The following is a 22,999-nucleotide window of genomic DNA, read 5'->3' as shown; positions in this document are numbered from 1 at the left end:
TAGTAGAAGATAAATTTTATACTCTGAATGTTAAGTATTCATTTGTTATGCAATAACACATCTAAACTGCTCTATTTTGAATTTTGTGAAGCAGTCACCGGTACTTGTCTCTTTTCTAACAGTAACCAGAACAGGTTTTAGACTAAAATAATAAAAATGTAACTGAGCAAGTAATTTTCAGAATATGATTGTTACCACAAAAGGGGAGGGTCTCAGGAACTGAGTGCAAGCAGTTGACTGCTCTCATTACTTTGTATGTATACACTTGATAGTTAGGATGGAAGGAATGCAGCCTTAAGCCTCTACACAACTTCTGCTTTGTCAGCAGTATGATGAAAATGTAGTTTGTGGTACAGAATTTGTTTCTTTTTAGGTAAGTGAAATGCATTTGTTTGAGATTGTGATGCATTCCTTTGTCTTGGATAAATTTTAATTTTTACAATGAGTCTATGCAGTCATCCTGTAACTTGCAAGGGAAAACTAATCCTTTTATTTGTTTTCTATTTATTTGTTTTCTGACCATGTATTCTGGGGTTTTTTCCCAACTTTTTCCTAACTACATTTCAACTTAATGATAATGCTGTTAATTCTTACTCTGTAGACACCAACATAAAAGCTTTGTGGAAGGTCTGTCCGTCTCTTCAGAAATCTATATTCTTACATGTGGAAAAAATATTTTTAGCAGGAGTACTTATAAATTTTGTGAGAAGAAAGTGTGCTGTAAAATGCCTGAGTGTCTGATTACCTTCAGCAAACATTTAATGTGTAGTTTACTGTGTGTCACTGGTTATTTAAATAGAAATGTTTTTAAAAACACAATATATGCATCTTTATCTGTTCTGGTTTTTTAAAGCTTGGTAAGGCTTTTCAGATTTTTTTTTTGTAGGGAAATTAAAGGTTTTGACTGTGATAGAAACTAGTTGGACTGTTAGAATTGAAAAAAAAGTTTAGTTCTAAATATCTATCATATGGTGAAACTGTTGATTTGTAAAATTGCAGACTTGAGACTGCTTCATTTTGCTTAATTCACTTCAAGATAAAAACAGCTTAACCTGTCTTACTTTCTAGAAGCATGTCATACTGAAGACAAAATGATTTACATGAAGTCTTCATTTTATTTAAACTGAGTATGCTTTATTAAATATTATTTTAGAACTATGTTGATTTTTTTAAATAGGGAACCTAATCTTTACTTGGAGTGTATATAAGCAGTTACTGAAAATGAATAAGGGTCTTAATTTGCTTGTTATATTTATACCTTCCTGCCTTTTCCAGGACTGATAATTCTTGCCAAACTTATTGAATTTGAGCTTGTTTGTTTTCATTTCCTCCTTCTTGTATTCTGTGAGGTTGACTGGATTGTGAGTGCAGGGTTGTACCTGAGGGAAAGAGTAATTGACTTCTGTATCAGTCTTCTGTATTTGCTTTAAACTAAATTTTGGACAAGTAGACTCCAGCTTAAGTTGGTACAGAAATAAACCAGAGAGAGCAGGCTTTCATTGTATAAGATTGCATTCTGAGTTTGTTTCACTTCATGTCCATTTGTGGTGATACACAACTATCGTTCCTGTCATGAGGATTATACTATTTGCATTTGGGTAAGTCTCTATATGCCCTCTGTCAGTTCAGCCTGCATTGCTGTTGTGGTTTTGACAGTGCAAGCTCTGAACCTACAGTGTTGTAGCTGCCTCTCTTGATGCAGTCCCATTTCTCTTATAAACTTCAGCAGCTTCCCTATACAAGAAGTTTTTCTTCCATGATTTGAGCTCTCACAAAGCTTAGCATCTTCATGTGCTTTCTATTTCTATTCACTAAGCTGCAGTGTCAAAAAGTATTAGTATTTCTTTATTTGGCATATCTAACACAAGAGTTCAATATTACTAGAATGGAATACTGCAGTATTTGATACTTGTTTTCTGTATGTTTAAAGCAATATTTTGATTCACACCTCTTCACAAAGCTTATCTCATCAGTCTCGTATTTTTGCTTACTGTATTGCAAATTCCATACTGGAGGCCTAGCCGCAGTTGGAGGAAGAAAATGCATGTGACAATATTAAGATAAACCTTTCCGGCTGGTGAGTGAACTGACCAGAGAAGGTGCCCTGCTGGACCTCCTCTTTGTGAACAGCAAAGGACTGGTGGATGATGTGGTAGCTGGGGGCTGACTAGGGCACAGTGATCATGTAATAATAGAGTTCTCTTAGAGAAGCCAGGAGAGGAGGCAGCAGAACTGACATCCTGGACTTCCAGAGGGCTGACTTTGACTTGTTTAGGCACCTGCTGGACAGGATCCCTTGGGGTCCAGGAAGGCTAGACATTCTTTAAGAATAAAGTGTTAATGGCACAGGAGCAGGCAGTCCCCAGGTGCTGTAAGAGAAGCCAGCACCAGAGAAGGCCACTCTGTCTGAACAGGGAGCCTTGTCTGCAACTCGGGGAGGAAAGGAGAGTTTACAGCCCTTTGGAAGAAGGGGCTAGCCACTCACAGCTATTACACAGATGCTGTGAGGCTATGCAGGGCAGAAATCAGGAGGTCTAAAGCCCAGCTAGAAATTATTCTGGCTTCAGCAATCAAGGATAACAAGAAATGTTTCTATAAGTACTTCAGCAAAAGAAAGACCAGGGAGAGCCTCCATCCCCTGCTAGATGCAGGAGGAAACATGGTAACAAGTGATGAGGGAAAGGCTGAGGTGCTTAATGCCTTCTTTGCCTCAGTCTTTAATAACAAGACTAGTTGCACTGAGGGAATCCAGCCTCCTCACCCAGGAGACAGAGACTGGGAGAATGACCCCCCCACATTCCAGGAGGAGAGTCAGTGACCTGCTGCATCACACACACACACGGATCTATGGGACCAGATGGGATACACCCGAGGGTGCTGAAGGAGCTGGCTGGGGTGCTCGCCAAGCTGCTTTCCATCATTTACCAGCGGTCCTGACTGAGCAGGGAGGTCCCAACAGATTGGAAATTGGCCAGTGTGACGCCTATCTATAAGAAGGGTCAGAAGGATGATCCAGGAAATTACAGGCCTGTCAGCTTGACTTCAGTGCCCAGGAAACTGATGGAGCAGCTCATCCTGAGCACCGTCACACAACACGTGTGGGACAACCAGATGCTCAGGCCCAGTCAGCATGTGTTTATGAAAGGCAGGTCCTGCTTCACAAACCTGATCTACAACAGGGCGACCTGCTTACGGGATGAGGGAAAGGCTGTGGATATTGTCTACCTTGACTTTAGTAAGGCCTTTGACACCATTTCCTACAGCATTCCCCTGGCAAAACTGGCTGCTCACAGCTTGGATGGGCACACTCTTTACTGGGTAAAAAACTGGCTTCATGGCCGGGCCCAAAGAGTTTTGGTGAATGGAGTTAAATCCAGTTGGTGGCCAGTCACGAGTGGTGTCCCCCAGGGCTTGGATTTGGGGCCACTCCTGTTTAACATCTTTATTGATGATCTAGACAAGGGGACCGAGTGCACCCTCAGTCAGTTTGCAGACCACACCAAGTTGGGTGGGAGTGTTGATCTGCTCGAGGGCAGGGAGGCTCTGCAGAGAGACCTGGACAGGCTGGAGCCATGGGCTGAGGCCACCTGGAGGAGTTTCAATAAGGGCAAATGCCGGGGGCTGCCCTTGGGCCACAACAACCCCCAGCAGCGCTACAGGCTTGGGGAGGAGTGGCTGGAGAGCTGCCAGTCAGAGAGGGACCTGGGGGTGCTGATTGACAGCCGGCTGAATATGAGCCAGCAGTGTGCCCAGGTGGCCAAGGCGGCCAATGGCATCCTGGCTTGTGTCAGCAATAGCGTGGCCAGCAGGGACAGGGAAGGGATCTTACCCCTGTACTCGGCACTGGTGAGGCCGCACCTTGATGACTGTGTTCAGTTTTGGGCCCCTCACTACAAAAAGGACATTGAATGACTCGAGCGTGTCCAGAGAAGCGCAACGAAGCTGGTGCAGGGTCTGGAGCACAGGTCGTACGCGGAGTGGCTGAGGGTACTGGGGGTGTTTAGTGTGGAGAAGAGGAGGCTGAGGGGAGACCTCATTGCCCTCTACAGCTACCTGAAAGGAGGTTGCAGAGAGCTGGGGATGAGCCTCTTTAACCAAGTAATAAGCGATAGGACAAGAGGTGATGGCCTCAAGTTGCGCCAGGGAAGGTTTAGACTGGATATTAGGAAGCATTTCTTTACAGAGCGGGTTGTTAGGCGTTGGAATGGGCTGCCCAGGGAGGTGGTGGAGTCCCCATCCCTGGAGGTATTTAAGAGTGGGGTCGACATAGCACTGAGGGATCTGGTGTAGTTGGGAACTGTCAGGTTAGTGTTTGGACTATATGGTCTTCAAGGGATTTTTCCAACCTAGATGATTCTGTGAACTGTGCTGGCTAAGTATGTTAAGGATTCATTTACAACACAGTAACAACTGGATTCAATGCTGAGGAGCTAAGTCCTTGATAGCCTTTTGTTATTTATCTTGAGGGTGTTTCTGGTCCAATTGATTGTAGCAATTTCTTCCCTTCAGAATTCCTTTTTTTGGTTTGGCTTCTGTTCATTGTGAAATGATTATTTTTGCTAGAGAGAGGAAACGTGCTTTAATGGTGCTGGGATTCTGTGGGCTACATTTGTCTTTTAGTTTGGGTGTATAGGTTGGGGTTTTTTTCATTTGTCTGTGGGAAAGTCAGTGCTGACTTTTTGACCTTTTTATCATTTATTGTGCTAAACTTTTAATGGTGCACTTTTTTTTTTTTTCCATTAGCTTGAACTAACCCCTGATTTCCTTCTAGGATGCATAGCTCAGGTTTTTTGTTAGGAGACCATGATAGGGAAAGACAATTCAAGTCTGGCAGTGGAAGAAACAAACAGAATTTATCTTGAGGGGTTGTATTCTGGTGTAGGAAAAGTGGGTCTGTAAAATGTCCTTGTTTGCTCATTTCCCCAAACTTGGTATTTGTTTCTTGTTTTTGGTTGTTTGGTTTTTTTTTTCTTGTTCCATTCAAACAGGTGGGTAAATCTTCAAGTCCTGATTTGCAGAAGCAGCAGAGTACCAGCAGTAGCAGAACTTGTGCAACAGCTAATGTGTTACACTAGGGAAGGCAAGTTTCCCAGGGATGAGAGGAACAAAAAATTTGCTCTACAAATAATGGGAAAATAAACTGTACATGTAAAGTTATGTCTTGCTTTCTAAATGCTTTTCATGACTAAACATAGGAACAATTGATAAAGGTCAGGACTATTACCAATATTTATAAATTGGTAACAGAGAGATTCACTTCTTCGCTCAGTCAGGTTAGTGGCAATATTCATTAGCCTGTGTTGCTTCTCAGTAGGAAAACGCTCAGCAAAGGCCTGTGAACAAGATTTGGTGGGGTGGAGTGTTCCTTTGCTGTTTACAGCTTTGAAGAACTTTTTTGAAGATCTGGAACTACAGCCTATTTGACCTCAATTCTAGTCGTTTTCTTCTTTGCTGCAGATTCCTACAATCGTTTGTCCACATGCAACCATTTAGGGGCACTTGTGTCCAAAGCTGAATCAGTGAAACATTCTAGGCTAGAAGTGGATGAGGAGTAAGGACAGGTGTCCTTGAAGGTGTTTGTTAAACCCAGATCACGTAATGATGCTGTCTGCACTTTTCATTGAGAAGTAAAGGGACGGTGATGGGGCAGTGAACAGGCAAAAAAAGGACAGATACCTTTGTACAGTGCATTCTTGAATGCTTTCCAGTTTGCACTTGATTCGAAAGGTCTGCATCTCTCTATGGAAATGTGGAAGATATTCATTGCTTAGGGCGCAGTCATGCAGAAGTGGTAAGCATTGTGGATTGAGTCTGGAGAATTACTTAAGGCACAGAAGCTGTCCCACAAGCACTGGCACATAACATAAAACTATTGATAAGAATGCAGACAGTGGATTTGTTTATTATTGCCAGCAGTTTTGAGACAGTTTTGAAACAAGCTGAAAAAAACTGCATTGTGTGACACCTAGGTTAGTCTGCAGGGCACAGTTTAAGGAGAGTGTGAAGAGTATAAATAGATATTTATTTTTTTTTCCTGATCTTTAGTGCAATTTTGTTCTCCCTACAAGGATCAGCTAGTTATTTCCAACTTCTTCATGGCGCCAGTACTTTAAAACCTCTGTCTTCTGATAGTGGCAAAAGGTTATTTTTGATGGAAAATAAGAATTTCTTTTAGTCAATTTGGGGCCTAGTTTTCTCACTAATGTCCATTGCTGTATCTTGGGTTTTTGCAGGGTCTTCAGGAGTCAGGGTTGAGCTTTCCATGACTAGTTCCAGTTTGAACAGTGAGGTGTTCTAGTTCCATCTTCCATACTGGCTTTGTGGTGCTTTGGTATATTAAGAGGGCTTGGAAGTGTTGCTGTGCTAAAAGTTTGATTTCATAACTTTTATCTCTGGTTCTTGCTATAGTATTTCTAGGCTTTCTGCTTTAACAACAGAGTAAATTAATCCTCTGTGTACTGAACCTGAAAACAATGACTCTTTTCATCATGTTTATTCCTTTCTAAAAAAAAATAAAAAATCAAGTTGAATAAAAATTGAAAGTAGTAATGGACGAACACGTGGCCTCGCATTTAAGGCTAATAGATGATAGTAGCATCTGAGAAAATGTTATCCCTGTTTTGAAGATCAGTAACTTTTTAAAAGTAGAAAATGGGTTGGAATTAAATGGTGAAATGGAGTAAAAATGCTGCTTGAGGTTTTTACAGTGGCTCTGAAAAAGTATTTTATTGGTAAAGGAAGAGCCTTGGAAAAGGTGACATATTTTCTTTATTCAAGGGCTTTCATTTTTTGGTAGGAAGCTGGAATGAGGTGAATGAAGCCGTTACAGTATGGAAATGGTGTTGTTTCTTCTTTTAAGAATACTTGAATGCAGGAATAATGGAAAGACGTACAGTTTTCTTCATTGTGATGAATTCACACAGTTTCTTTGCTGTATAGCCTTAACTTGTTTTAAGTAGCTGTGTAGACTTGCCTTGTAGTAACAGGCTGAGGTGAGGGGTAACTGTTTTAAAACTCTCTATTCAACTGGAAAAAAGACACGGACCTTGAACTGAGAAAATTTGTGTTCTTTATACTAATTCATAAATGAACTTCTGGAAAACAAAGCAGACTGCAGGGAAAAAGAAGAGGTAATTTCTTAAAAATACAGGAATTTGCTGTAATGGAGCAAATTGTTAGGAGAGATCAGAGGAAGTACGTTCACATGTATGGCATGTAAATTCTGGTATGCTTGTGGAACTGCTGGGAACCACTTCTGATAGCAGTGTGCTGTTTAGAGCTAGGCCTAAGCTGCAGTGGGTTTTAAGTGGTTGGATCTACTTCTTTAGTATGTGTTTATATAGAATTGGTAGTCTAAATCCCTTAATCTGGTCATGGGAAATAACACATAGCCCAGAAAGTAATACTTTGGAAAAACTACTTGAAGAAAACCGGGGGCATTTTTAAAAATGTGTAAGTATTTCAATCAGATGTGGATATGAAGTAGAAATAACATTTGGAAAACAAGGGTGTCTGGAATGATGCGCTCGCTCTGTAAACCCCTTACACTGTTCTTTTCCAAAGTCCGGTGTTGAGGTGTTTTAGAGTTTGCTGTAACAAATACTGAAATATATCTGAAATACAATCAAGGCATAAACATGCTTTAAAAATAAGTTGTTTATTGTTTTACTTTGCTATAGTCTGTAGACAGAATTGAGGTGGTGATGAAGTGAGACCATATACTTTTTTTAAAAGTTAAATTTATTTTAACCAAGAACATTTTGGCGTTCCCTTTCTCACAGTCTTCAAAGAACTGTATTCTTATGCTGAGGGTGTAGCAAACAACAGGGTGAGAGTGAGAGGCTGAGGGTGAAGAGGAACAAGAATATTTTTCTAATAGGCTTTATTGGAATAATGTATTCTCAGACTACACTTACAAAGTCAACACCATAAATTTAAGGATCTGTATAAAACAGGCCTGTGTCATTTATTACCTGTGGTGGCCAGTATTGAATCATTCTATGTTGGTTTGGTTTTTTGGGTATTTTTTTTACTACTAACTGACTTGATTTGTGTAGCCCAATATAGAACACTGTGTTCTGGTTGTTTTTACTGGTGTGTTGTCCTGGTTTCAGCTAGGACGTGTTTACGGATGTATTGTGTCCAAAGGAAAGGTTGAATTACCTGCCTTTTTTTTTTTTCTTTTTAAGAGGGAGCTGAAAGTGTCTATGGGAGCTGTGAATTTGTGAAGGAGCCTGAATACTGCTTCTTATTTTATGTTCTTTTCTTGATGACTGATTATGTTGTTGACCTGAAGACGTAGGTTTGATCTCTCCTAAATAACTAAGAAGAAACATTGTGTCAAGCTGAGATTTAGATGAAGGAGGAATAAAGATAGATTTTGAATCAAGCTTTGTTGATTTAAGATTATTCCAAGAAAATCAGCCTCTTGGGATTTCTTGGCATCATTTTTATATAGCTTCAAGACACTGCATTTATCAGAACTGCAAAAGAAAGAGGGCATGTCACTTCAGATACAGAAGCTAAGACTGTTTTAACTGAAGAGCATCTTTATTTCAGATAGCATTGAAAACAGCTAAAAGACAAGGCCGAACATGGTAACAAAACAAATGTTTGTTGGACAAAGCTATCTTTATAGGGCATTAGTGAACAGAAGAAGCCATCTGCTGAAGACTGGTGGCTGAAAACAGATTTTCATTAAGTAGAGCATCTTTAATGATCATGAATTTCATCAGAACTTCACTGCAGAGTGTGGTTCTGTTGGAGCAAGTCAGTGGACAAAGTGGATATTTTGTAGCCTGTCACCCTGTTGTTGAGGCACAGTGAGACATCTCACCTCAATGTGATAACCTGGTGGCTTTCTTAACAGGTACCTTTCTTCTCCAGTGCCAATAATTTTATCAGGCAGTTCTACCTGCTTGTAAAGAATTTTATTTTTTTTGCTTGTTTACTGCTCTTTTGAGCAATGGTAGATAGCAAATTGCCATGTCTAGGGCTTAGCTTTCTGAAATGTGCTTTAATAGGTGGATTTTTGTGTTCAGTACTTGGTGGGTGATATCAACTCTTTTTATCATGCAATTCCTGTATCTGCTGGCTAACCAGGTATCACCATGAGATTCCCTAATAACCTTCTTCATCTGTTGGTTCTTTCTTCTAAATCTTACTTCGTTAGTTCCTTGTTCTACAATATGCTTTAGTAGAGCAAATGAAGAGCAATGACATTTTGCTGTTCACATATGACAAATGCAGTTTGCATCTTCTGTTGTGTCTTAGAGTATGTGTGTCATGACCACTTACCTGAGCAAATACGGTATTTGCAGTGACTTCCTACATGTGCCTTTTGACTTCTCAGTACTGACTCCCCATTTTGCTTTTGTTCATGTTCTTTAGTACTACTACACTGTCTTTTGTAGGGATAAAACAATGATAGAAAAAGCTCTTGGGCTTTGGAACTTGGTTACTGCTCTAAAACTGTTAAAACCATCCCTGATACAATTTTGGTCCAGGGCATCTGTCACTTCCCAAGTGTGATAACAATTTTCCTGAGCCATGAGTCTGAGAGCGTTATGTTAACAGCCAGGTTAACACTCTAGCTGAAAGTCAGAGCTTAATGGTATGTATGCCATCTGTCTGTGCTGGTTGGCCTCAGTGCCATTTAAAGGTTCTGGGGATATTCACTTTACTTGTTATATTAGGCATAGCCTCCTAGGTCCATCTTCCTGTCTTGTCAACTGAGTCTTGCAGGAGTATGTAGAGCCTATAAGAAGGCAAATAGGTAGTATTTTCTAATCAGCATGTATGATATAAATTTAACAATGGTACTTATATGCTGTCAAAACTAAACACCAGAAGGTAATGGTAGTTCTTAAAGAAAATTCATTCAACAATTACAGTTGTATAAGCAATTTACCATTCAGTATAATTTACTTAATAATTTTAAAATGTGAATTTAAATAATGACAAAAAAGTTGCTTATAAAATCAAGAACAGTCCAGCCTTGTTAATGAACTTCTAAACTACTTAACCTGCTGACAGATTTGTTCATCAAATTGCTAGTCAGGACCAATGCCCTCTGTTCATGCAAGTCTTGCTTTTAAGGGTACTTCAGTTCCTTTTCTCTTGCTTATGCTTTCACTCTGTAAGTACTTTGTACACAGAACCTCCATTCAAGGGGTTTACTGTCAACTGGCACAGGTAAAATAAGTGTTAGCCAATTAATTCACTCAAAGGGTGCCTTCTTTTGTTGGTCTGACTGTAATGCAGTTATCTTTACCTTTCCTTCCCTTCATGAAGGGCATTTGTTTAGTTCTAACCTCTTCTCTGAAGCTTTCTGTAAAGGAACTAAAGGTTTTGGGCCCCCTGTGTTGAGTTTACTTGAGGATGTGGAGAGGAATAAGAGCTGGCATTATTTCTTGTAACAATAATGAGAGAATCTTTGGCTTACTCTGTTCATCACAAAGAAAGCTTTTCTTTAACCAGACAAAGAAAAAAAGAGAATGTAGCAGGTTGTTCACTGATCTAAGCATCTCAAGTTACAGCTAGTGTTTTTTTTTTTATAGTGTTTGTGTGGATCTTGGCATTGGGGTCCTTTGAAGCTGCCTCAAAAGTGCTTTCAAAGAGGGTACTAACACCTATTTAAGGTCCTCTATCTTTGACCTTCCTCCCATTGACATAGATAAGAACAGTTCAGAGGCACACAGAATAGTTATGGAAAAAACGGTAACACGAATTAGTTTTAGGAATCTTAAGTCTTAATAAGCTCAGACTTTCACCTTACCTATTTCTGTCTTCCACTCACGGTTGTGTCTGTTGAACTTTGAATGCTGAGCTGACCTAACTGCATTGAGCTGCCCTGTCTGAATACTCAGCTGTTTTGATTTTTACAACTACCCTTTTGAACCTGTGTCTTCACAACTTGTTCATATAATTTCAAAACAAAGTATTTGATGTTTTATAAGACAAAAGGAAGTCTCTTAGGATAACTTGAAATGCTGATTTGAGGGACATCTTCACTTTAGATACTGGTACTAGCATTTTCTGTCCTTTCAGATCTCTGGTTTGATACAGAAAACTGCATGGAAACTTACGAGTTCTTCATTTCCATATTAAGGGACTTATTTTACTTGGTTATGTTTCAAACAAAACAAAGTTTAATGGAAAAGTGCTCAATTTCATCTGCCCAAGTCTGGTAATTCATCTGGGGGGGCTGGCCTTTAAAGAAACTGAGAAGAACTAAGAACATGAAAGGGCAAATAGTTCACTGCTTGCTTCTTTTGTTCTGGATAGATTCTCATTAATATGTTTTCTTCTGACGCAAATATTAACAAAATATAAATAGGAACTGAACAGTGCTGATTACATAAGGGCAATCTTTTGACCACAAACTATTGCTTACAGCTTTCAGAAAGTCTCCATTTTATGACCAGGGGACTCTCAGAAGTAGATATCAAGCTGCTTCCAACTTCTGGCAGTAGTTTGATTTTATTGCGGCTCCCTTGTCTGCTCAGGGTTTTAGCAGTGTGTTGGCATCTTTAAAGTGTCTATCTGGAAAGCTTTCATAAGTAACTTGATTCTGTCTTCTGTATGAGAGTTGCTTCAGTGGTGTTGGGATACTGTTGCTATGTGTGGAAGCATATGTAAACATTTATATGTGTGGTTGTGATGTGCATGCATAAATATGAACCTGAGATTGACAGGTGTAAGTTATACAATGAGGAAGAGATGGCATTCTGAAATCCAGAATGCTAGCATAGCATTAATTTCTCATTTTGCTGATGTAGTGTATATGTTTATAAATGGACTTCTGCTGTAAAGGCTACATTCATTCTAAAACTGGGGGAAGATCGGTAGACTAAAATCTGTTCTTATGATCCAAGCAACCTGCTCCTATTTGACTCCCATTTTCATGACATCAGTACGTTGTTCCTATCCCTTTGCTACCTGCCAGCAGCTCAGGTCAGTGGTGGTATTTTTGATCTGACTTCACTGGCAGATAGACTAGATCAGGGGACTTCATTGCTGACTTCTTAAGTCTGTCACATGATGGGGTGAATAACCAATATCATCCAGATGCTTAATTGCATGTGTTGTTGCTCTAATTTGCAATGCAGTTAATCTGTACAGCTGGTGCAGAGGTGCACCATGCATTCAAGGTCCAAATGTTCCTGTTTGTTATGTAGTTACTCTCGATCAAGTGATTAGTAGAAATACCTGTGAATTTGTCACCTGTTACTTAAATAGCTGCAAGTTTAGAGGGCATATTAATGCTAAATATACTTCCTGATAGGAAAATAATGTTTAAAATGGGCAGAAATGCATCTAGAATATTAATATAAAAACCACAAGTGTTGAACCTTCCTCAGCCTTTGTGTAGATACAAGATCATAGAAGTGCTCTCCAAGATGAATCCTAAATACAAGGAGAAAATATTTGCCGCTTTGTGAAGCTTCTTATAACTGTTTATCTTGACACTTCATGAAGACTGATACTTGTTTAAAGTATTTTTTCATTTTTTCATAACAGTAGAAAAACATACAAATGCAGTATGACCTTTGCTGTAAACTTGGTACACTGTAAAATATGATACCAATATTTGTATTAGTTTCTTGTACTGAGCAATATTCAGACTAAATGGTAGGAAATGGAACAAGATACTACATTCTAGAGCTGTGCATTTTAGAACTGTGTGATAGCAGCTAAGGAGAAATTAGTTTGTGTACAATTAATTTGGTTCCTAATTCAGCATGAGCATTTTGAAGCATAGCATAGGAGAAGGGAGCATGTTGATGGATCCTTAATTCAGAAGGTGATAGAACTATGTTTGGTAACCGGAAGACAGCAGATGAAGTTGCTTGTCAAGTCTTGAAGTGAGATAAACTTGTGTTCAGTTTCTTACTTAACAAACATGTGCATGACTGAGATATGCAAACCTGGCAGTTTAGTGGAACAGCTGGCCCAGAATAAGGTGTTCTGAGGGTCCAGAGAGCCCACACAACCACAGTGGTGAGGTGTCACAGGCACCAGTTGGAATGACCACACTGGCACAACACAGACTGACTCGGACAGAACTTTTAGGGGAATAAGTAGCAATCCAAGTCTTGGGCTTCTTGGAGAGTGGGGTTTGCAAGAGACAATGTGACTGGGGTAGGCAGGGGAAGGGGCCCTCTCACACTGCATTTGAGATCTCATTATTCCAGTTTCTTAAGTCCTGAAGACAAAAATGAGGAATTGGAAGACTGTGCTCTGTCATAGAGCTGTAATCTCAGTCAGAAGACTGGACGGCTGCAATAGATGGATTAACAGTCTCCTCAGGAAGGACAAGCAGAGAAGCTGAGGAGAGGACATTGTACTCTTCACAAAGGAATGACTTGGAAGCATGGAGCTCCACTACAGGGTGGGTGATAAGCCGGTGTCATGGTTTAAACCTGGCCATCAGCCAAACACCATGCAGGCGCCCACTCACCCTCAAGTCATACACCTCAGAATCAGAGGCTAGGGCAGCAATCATAAATACTGTGGTAGGTGTTTGTTACAGACAGCCTGTTCAAAAAGGGAAGAGGGTGAACCTTCCAAGCAACTGGATGACATCTGCTAGTGGAAGGCCCTTGTTCTCAAGGACTACCTGAAACGCTCTGATGGAAAGTATACAAGCAGTCCTGCAGATATCTGTAAGGTGTTTGGGACAATATTTTGTCACAGGTTTTGGAAGGACTGGCTAGGGCAAATGCTTTGCTGGATCTGCTACTTGCAAGTAAAGAGGAATTGATCAGGCAAGCAGTAGTGGCAGCCCAGGCTGTTGCAGCCGTGAGATAGCAGGGTTTCAGATCCTGAGGGAAGTAAGGAAGGCAACTAGCAGACTAAGGCCCAGAATTTTACCTTGTTTAGAGAACTGGTAAGTAGTGTCCTGTGAGAGGCTGCTGTGAAGGGCAAGGAGCATGGGACATGTTGATCTCCAGAGACAGTTTCCTCAAAGTGCAGAAATGACTTATTCTGGTGTCATAAAAATAGCAGACATGGCAGTAAGCCTGTTAGACTGCAGGGAGAACTCCTGACCCGAGCGAAAACGAAGTCTACAGAAGGTACTGGTATTACATGTGCAGGAATGGAATTAAGCCAGAGTTTGGTTGGAGTTGAAACTGAGGAATCTGGAGAGCAACAGGAGAGCTTACAAGTATGTGGACAGTCAAATGAGGAGTAAGCAGCATATGGCCCTGCTGTGGAATGGAGTAGGCATCGTGTGACACATGAGGGTGTGGTGGGAATCTCAGAAGGGATCTGAGGTACTCCATACTGTCTCTGCCTTGATTTTCACTGACAGGGCCTGTTGTCTGGTGTGGCAGAACTTAAGGAGCACAGAGGTGCTAGAGATGGTAAATTAGGAAGATCAAGTTACAGCGTACTTAAGTAAAATGAACATACGCAGACTTATAGGACCAGGTGAAATTCATCCAAGGGAACTGGCTGACATGATTGCAGGACCTCTGCATATCATCTTTGAGAAGTCATGCCAGCTGGGGGACATCCTCAGTAACTGAAAGGTGGCAAATGTTACATACATCTTCAAAAAAGGCAAGGAAGAGTGGACAGCTACGGCAATGAGTGAAATAAATGAATTTGTATCATCATGGTATTACAAAGATGATGGAGGTTTGACTTAGTATAAGTCACATAACAAATGGTAAGGTGCTTCTGGATCTGTATAAATTCTGTCTACAGGTATTTCTACATATACTGTCTTCTGAAACTTCTGCTGTTAGCATTAGATAAGTTCAAGGTAGGATAACTTACTTTGGAAGTAAACTTCAGGAAGTTTGGAAGTAAATTGCTGTCAGCAGGCTGTCATTTTAGGCACTGTGTTGCATAGGTGCATTTTGAACTGGACTTGATGTGGTACTCAACACTGGCAACTTTCTTCCAGCCTGTTTATAGGATCAGTGATGTATTACTATTGTGAGTATAGCTGAACAGGTCCAGAAAGATAAAATGAAGTTTAGTTGTGCATTGACAGCAATTCTGTGTAGCTGTTCAAATTAATTTGATTGCAGTGACTGTAGTGCATGGCTGTAGAGCAAGCATGTCCCTTAGAATGGCAGCAGTGCTTCTATCTTTGTTGTCTGTCTTGTCCTTGATTCACAGGCAGTAAAGTCATTTACAACTCAGCTGCTGAATACCAGTACGTGCAGATGACATGTCTCATAGGCAAACTGAAGCTGGTGACAGTTTACCTTATTATGACATTCTGTAGCAGCTCAGGAGCTATTTCATGACTCTGTGAGAGCTGACAACCTGATAGTTGTTCTAAGCTGTGTCATATTTGTGAGTTGAAACCTGTTTTTGAAGTGGGCAAGGCTTAAGCAAGTTTGAACCCTTTAAGTTTGCTTTTGTGTTTTACTGTGAGCTGAATTACAGTAATTACATTACAAAGAGAGACTTCATGTTGGAAGCCAGTGTTAAGAGATATGAATTTGGTTCACATGACTTATTCTATACCCTGATTCTCAGTCATTATTTACTACAAGTATACCATCTGAATTTCTTGATTTAAAAATTATTTGGAGATGTGATAATATAGTGTCATCTGTTTTGGGAGTATGTTAATACATAAGCAATAAATTAATGTTTTTGCAATGATAGTTCTCTGGAATTTTGACTCTTTCTGCTTTAAAAGGTGGAGAGTTTTTTTTCTTCCGTGTAAATGAAGTTTAAAAGTCAGAACAGAAATTTTCCTCTTTGAAGCAAGGTACCATGATGATGATCAAGCAGTTTTATTAGGAAGCATGAAAGGTGATAGCCTAAAAAGCTCGAGAGGAAACTGTCTTGATGAAACCCTGCTAATAGCATAAAGATTTCTTATTTGCCAAATCCACTCTTGTTCAAAGTCCAGTAGGTTATAGTGGCAGGGTTACTGCTAAAAGACTTCTTGGAGTTATTCTAATCTAGGCACCTCTGCTGTGTTGCATTTTGTGCACTGTTCTTGTGCTCTGTAAGAGTTGCTCCAATGCAAGAGCTCTCTGTGTTACATTTATTAATTCTGTGAATGTGGAGGGATGCAATAGCATGTAAACATTTCTCTGTAATAAGTGTTTTCAGTGAAGCAAAGCTATGCTTCTTTTCTTGCATTAAGCTACCAACAGTGTGATTCTGGTTTTGAAAGAAAGACTGTATTTGGCTCCAGCTTTGCTTTAAGCTAAAAGCCAATCTAATCTGCAGATAATTTTTTTTAAAAGTGAAGGTTAAATTTGAATTGCAAAATTTGAATGAAGAGTTGTGTTCTCTGGAACAGCTAGGATGATTCAAGACAAGGACTCTGGAATACTCTGGTAGTACACATCCTCATTTTAAGACATTTGTCATTTGGGGTTTTTTTGTAAACTGAGTACTGTCTCAGTTACAAGAACATAACAGACTTTCTTCACTAGTATTTGTAACTTTCTTATTCAGAGAGATTAATGTTATTGATTTCTTAGAAGGTGGTATTGAACATGACTTCTTAAGTAAGATCAGAACTGTGTTCTGTCTCCTATGTATTATGTGATTGATACATAAAACTGCTTCCAAGGTCACAGACTCTCAGATAAATTTATTTTAAATTTTTCAGCGTAAACTATTATTTCCAGCTTTTTGTAGCAAACAAAAAATCCATCCTAGCCAAAATGTGGGACTCACAAATCCCTACCCTTGGGATCCATTTTGAAGACTCTGTTTTATTTTTAAACCGCATAAGTGCAAAACAAATACATGGATTTGGTAGTAGCATAGGAGAAAAAAGCTGCAATTTGTAAGTACTTGTCCAGGTACAAAATGAGGTTCTATACTCTTATTTCCCATTCAGGCACATTTTTGCTGATTCTGTTTATTTCTGCTGAAGACAATGCGATGCAATGAGATGAAAGATATTTTCAGAACAATAGTTAAACATCATACATGGATCCTGATGAGTGTGAATTGCCTCATGTTTGTGTCACTGTCCTCAAAGAACCTGACTACCGTAAGCGGTGAAGTTCAAGGAGTAGAGGAATTGTATTAGATCAGCACAGTGTCTATTGTGTGTGGTGAGGCTGATCTGTGAGATGTTCCATTAAAGGAGCACATGGTTAGTAGAACACAGGAAATAATAGTAGAGATTCATCTGGTAGCATCTTCTGGAGTAAATTGCGTTAAAACTGCCTCAGGAGGCTCCCAGTGGATTGTATTCTGACTTGTTGGATTTTTAATAAAATATATAATTGTATTGCTCACTGGAGATTGCAAGTGATGTTGTGATACTTCCATAAAAAGAGGACTAATACACTTACTTTACAAACCCAATACAGCCTTCTATTTCTTCTTCTTAAAACCTACTCTGTTACAATTCTTTATTTTCCAAAGTGTGGATGCTAATCAACCAACTATTGCTTACTCTTTGTATTGAATATAAAATACAACATTTCTAAGATTGTCCCAGGATATAAAGTTTTTTTTTAAAATAGAAATAGTAAATATGATTACATTAAAAATACTTGTTCAAAACCTTGATATTAGCTAGGAAACCACTAGTGTTTCATTCAATCGTGTGAAATATGGTTGTGTGTAACTGAGCCATAGTGTGGCCATGCTCTCTTGTGTGCATGTGAAGAAGTGTACTTCAGACACCTACATCCAGGCTGCAAATGGGCTGGAGGGAACAAGAAGACAAGATGGGGTTTTGGGTTTATGGTTTACTTGAATCAAGTTAAATTACTTAGCTTACTCGAAAATCTAATAATGCTCTATAATGACTGTGGCCAATCTTAAACACACTCAAAGAAATGGAACTTTTTAGCTAGATTTTTTTTTTTTGACCATTCATCAGAAGTTAAAAGATAAATTGGTATGTTCATTGCTGTAGAATATCGAGCATGTATAGAGAGCACACAGATTGCAGGAGAGTCCTTAAAGAATACCTTAAATCTTCTTTTGACTTCTGTCAGTTGTAGTGTGTTCACTTGGTCTTTCTCAGTGTACCAGTTCAATTGTCAAGTGTCTTTGCTGCTTATTCCTGTGCCACTGGCCTCTATGTAATCTGCATCTCTGTTGTTTTTCACACTTGAGGGCTAGCCTGCCTTTGCTACCATGTTAAAAAGCAAAGGGACAAGTATATATTTTTTCAGTAGATAATAAAATTCAATTCAGCTGTCTCAAGCTAAATTGTATCCACCTTATTTAAAACTTTGGAGTGATTTATGTTTAAATATTAGAAAGCTAAGGTAATGAAGTTTGAAAATGTGTATGGCAGGGTAAGAAGGATATGTCTTGGGGATTTAGAGATAAGAGAGACTTAGTAATGAAATAGCTGCTTATGGCAGTTTGTAACTTGAAGTATGCATAAAACTGCTTTCATGTCATAGAACTGAAAAAGGGCTGGTGTGATCCCGATTTTTAGAAGATATTCAGGAGAGAGCTAGGGAGATACAAGTCAGTTCACCTCATGTCCGTACCAGCCATATTAGTGGACATAACAATAAAGACTAGTGAAAATGTAGGTAAATGCAGTGAGTGGAGGAGGAAGATAGACTCTGTGATGCTTGCAAAAGACAGTGATACTTGCCAAATCATATCAAGTTCTTTAAAAATACTAAAAGGTGTGGGGATGATAGACATCTGGTGTATTCCATTTCTTAGGATGGAACCAGACTAATTCTGTTTGCATGTGAGTTTCACAAGATTGATTGATTGGTTGCCTGTTTTAGTCTGTCCCTTGGATTTTTTTTGTTGGCCACTGTCAGAACAGGGTACTATCACGCTAGACCTCTGATCTCACGCTGTTTAATTTGTTTAAAGAGACAGAGCTGAGCATAACAAAATCAGTAATTAAGTATCTGAAGGTTTCTGGAGATTGACATTGATGTATTAAAGTTACTGTTTTCATGTACCTGTGTTGTGAACTCTGCTGTAGCTATTTTCGGTGTTATATACTAGTCATGCTCTAGATTGAAATTACAAGATACTGCTCAAGTTATTTTCTTTAAATGTTTGTTTTAATGTCTGATTATCTCCTAATTTCATGTTGAAGGCATAAAATATATGTATCTTACACTAACTCTCCCTTTCTCCAATTGAATTTCTTCTAATTGTATTAAATCTTGAATAAGATAAAACCTTAGAGGTTTTGGGGAGATTTCAGATGACAGAAATCAAAGGCTGTAAGTTGCATGTGGCATGTTGCTTCACTATGAAGGTTGGAGATAAGGCAAGAAATAAGTCATTAATGGTATTTTAACCATTTAATTTTGTGATACTATCATCCATATGTCTGGAAGATAAGATAGACAACTCTTTGTTCATCTAGATCAGGTTTTACGTTTTGGTGTGGGGTTTTATGTGTGTGTGTAACATACAGTCTGACTTGTTTACTCTTAGGGAGTGGGTGGGGAGGAGCTATATTTTGTCCTCTGAATGTTGCTATTGTTGATAGTCTCATATCAGGGTTTATAGTTTAAGAAAGTTCTCTCAGGTTTCCACTTGAAGGCTATCCATTATTAAGATTAGGCAGATACAATGACACTGAGGGTATCTCTTTAACAGGGGCATATTGTACTCATTTCAGATGCTTCAGGATAGATACACGAACTACCAAGATCAGTGTTTTTTATTTACCTGCAACTTAAATCAATTATTTGACGTCTCATTGGTAAGTTTAATTTAATAGATGTCATTCAAATCACAGAATCTGTTAAGAGAAATTTTCCATTTAGTGCTCACTACATGTAACTGAGACTGTTACCTCTTATTTATATTTTTGATGCTATAAAATGTGAGTATCTTGGATAAGCATAGATTATATTGTAGAATGGCAGAAGAATACTGACAGATGTTACTGCCATGCAGGTGAAGTTTCACTGTTTTAATGTAGAATAAAAATATGTGAAAATGACTGCTAAGAACTAGTCTTAAAGTTCCCATCCATTGGAAGGATCTGATGAGCAAGGATATACTAGTTAAACACTAAAGCTACTTGTGGTTGCCTAACTAATGATTTCAAACTCTTGATAGTAATTTCTTATTAAACCTCATTAAGATGTTTACCAAGAAACTATAGTTACAGCCCTGTTATGTATAAGGAAAATGGAAGTGGAGGAAGAAAGCTCTTGTCAAAGTAATTTTAAAGTATACTGAAGTACAAGAATGAAATTCAGGTCTTGCAAACACTATTAGTGCCCAGGTTTTCTGGAACGTGAAGTTTGGTAGGTTAAACTTAAAGTTACTTGAAGCAACTGTAAATTCTCCTCATGGATTTGTTTTTAAAATGTAGGCTATTCTCCCTCTCTTTTCCTCTGTTGAGACTTCTATCACTATTTGTACTGCTGCAGTTTGGCATGTGTTTCTATTGGCAATGATGTCTTAGTATACAACTTGTCTTTATATGTTGTAAGCGAGCTGATCCAAAATTCTTTCTTGGTACAAGTGAATCTTTGTCTCTAAAATTATGCAGAATAAGCTATACACTATAGGTCTCCTGTTGTGCAGTTGGAACTAAAACACTTCTTTATCTTCAAACTATTCAGGATACAGTGTGGTTTTGAATGTGAAGTTTGGCTTTTTCTGTCAACAACAGCTACATACAATACTAAGGTGTATCATCTAGTTATTAAAAAATTTAATATGCTGCAACTTGAAATGTCAAAACACCTTCCTTTTCTTAAGTTTTAAGGTAGCGTGTCTTCTGTAAAACGGAACAAATTTACTTGCTGTGTTTCCAGTGGTGCCATGCAGATGTACGCAGGCTTTATGTAGGTGTTTGTGTGCTATGTAGAAGTAGGCAGATGTGGGATGGCATTCCTCCTCAATCTCTGGCATTTTATCATAAATCATGCTAGTAGGTATGATGGGTATGCTATTTATTTCAGTACCTATGTTGTTACTGATCACTTAAACTGTAGTAGGATGTCTGTTTTTCTGTGTAAACATTTTTATGCAAACTGGAGGTTAGAGTATGATGACCAGTGCATATGTGTTTTCCAAATTCTGTTGTGGACCTTTTGTATTGCTCCCAAAGAAGGAAGACCATTGTTTTAGGCTGAGTAAATATGCATGTGTGTATGTAAGTGTGCATTTCATATTTTTATATACATATAAAAATAGATATGTGTGTGTACGGTTTGTATATGGTAGAGCATACATGAAAATAATGGAACAGCCACTGCTTCGAATCTGGATGTTAATATGTTCTTAATTTATAACTAACTTGATTAGGAGAAACTTTGTGAAGAAGTCAGGAGGATTTGTTTAGCAAATATGACATGGCTGTACTAGATATGTTTTAAAGCAATCTGTGAAAAATAAGAGGAAGGATTCCAACTTGAAAGAAAAAAAAAAGTATTTAAGAATACTGGAAGACAAAAGAACTGTATGTGTTGGTGGATTCCAAATGACTTTGAATAAGGTAATTCCATAAGTGTGATGTCCATGCTTGCAGTGTGGAAGAAGCATTTTATAAGCCTGATGTCTAAGGCCTGTGTTTTGGTAGTGTTTGTAAAGACACAGTGCAGTATATGTATTATGCAGGGGTGAATTACTGTGAAAGGATACATTTTATCAATTGTTTATTTTTTTCTTTATCCGGAATGAATTTTAATAGTGACAAATACCACACTGCTCTTTTCTCCAAGCAAGTGTGTTCTCCTTTAAATTGTAGAAACTTCTTAAAGCTGAAAGGAGTTAAAAAGGGCTTACAACGTACATGGAATATAAATCAAAGGTGGTGTATTGAATAATAGCTGATCAGTTACTGTCTTGTGTGAATGTTCTTAAATGTGAATTAAGGGAGATTATTTTTGAACTATTTCTCATAAGTAATTCTAGCAGTTCAACTTGTAAATTATATGTCACCTCTGAAATACAACAGTTAAATCAAAAACTTAGGTCACCCCAGGCTTCTTGAAGAAAAATTACTTAGCTGATATTACCCATGACATTTCCTGTTGAGATTCTTACGAAAGTTCTTGGCTTCAGTGATGTAACTCAGGTGTAAAAGTTTCTTAACAGGCCAGGCAGTTGTAGTTCTAGATGAGATCATATATGATGTCACCTGTTCTGAAACATGTTGGCTTTTTCTCTCCTCTTATGATTAGAAGGGGGGTTTAGGTTAACATTTAATTCTCATAAGATCTGAGTCTTTTACGAAGATTAAATCTTTTTCTATGTCACTATAATGATGAAAACCAATCTCTATTGTTGATAGGATTTCTTTAACTGCAAGAGTTACAATAATGTAATCAGTCATGCTGATCTTTCTGTTAATACCAACTTTCTTAAGGGGCAGTTCAAATGCTTTATTTTGGTTATCTCAATAAGGTATTCTGTTTCTTTTTATTCTAGGCTATTTACTTTCTAGAAGAGAGGGTCAAGCAGGATCCCCTGAAAAACCATTGTCTGATCTGGGTCGTCTCTCATACTTGGCTTACTGGAAAAGTGTCATATTAGAATATCTTAACTGTCACCATGAAAAACAAATCAGCATCAAAGGAATGAGTCGAGCTACTGGAATGTGTCCACATGATATTGCCACAACCCTGCAGCAACATAGAATGATAGATAAAAGAGAAGATAGGTCAGTGAATCTTGTAAAATATTTTTAAAATACCAAGACAAAACATTCACATTCTCTACTCAAAAAATAGTTTTTTGATGTGAAAAATACCTGTGTCAAATTTTGACCTGAAAATGAATGATAACCATCTTACTGAAGAAGTCATTACAGCTGGGTCTTGTTAATGGGGTCTTGTCTAAATGGGGTCTTGTCTAAAAAGTTTTTCTCCCTAAACAAATGGTGGTGTTTTGGATCCTCTTTCATGTTAATGGTTAATAGAAGGGTGTGGCCAGATTGAAACATTTTCAGTGAAGAATTTTGTTTGATTCACTATCATCTTCTGTAAGTACAATTCCCAACTGTTGCTTTGCAAATATTTTGCTTTGAATACTGGTGAGGGAAAAACTTGCGTTTGTGGGTGGATGGCAGTCTGTCTCTCCACACCCCCTTTTT

General features: G+C 38.6%; 1 protein-coding gene across 8 annotated transcripts in view; it reads left to right on the top strand.

Moving 5' to 3' along the window:
• Positions 1–22,999, top strand: part of KAT6B (lysine acetyltransferase 6B) — a 121,654-nt gene that overhangs the window by 87,676 nt on the left and 10,979 nt on the right. For all 8 annotated transcript variants that reach the window (XM_074907197.1, XM_074907199.1, XM_074907195.1 and 5 more), the window contains one exon: positions 22,336–22,567. In XM_074907197.1, coding sequence (XP_074763298.1) covers positions 22,336–22,567 — 232 coding nt within the window. The remainder of the gene's footprint in view (positions 1–22,335; positions 22,568–22,999) is intronic.

Source organism: Athene noctua, chromosome 5 (genome assembly GCF_965140245.1).
Source record: "Athene noctua chromosome 5, bAthNoc1.hap1.1, whole genome shotgun sequence".
Classification (NCBI taxonomy): Eukaryota; Metazoa; Chordata; class Aves; order Strigiformes; family Strigidae; genus Athene; species Athene noctua.
Note: the sequence above shows the minus strand (reverse complement) of the source record. Positions and strands in the feature narration are given on the sequence as shown.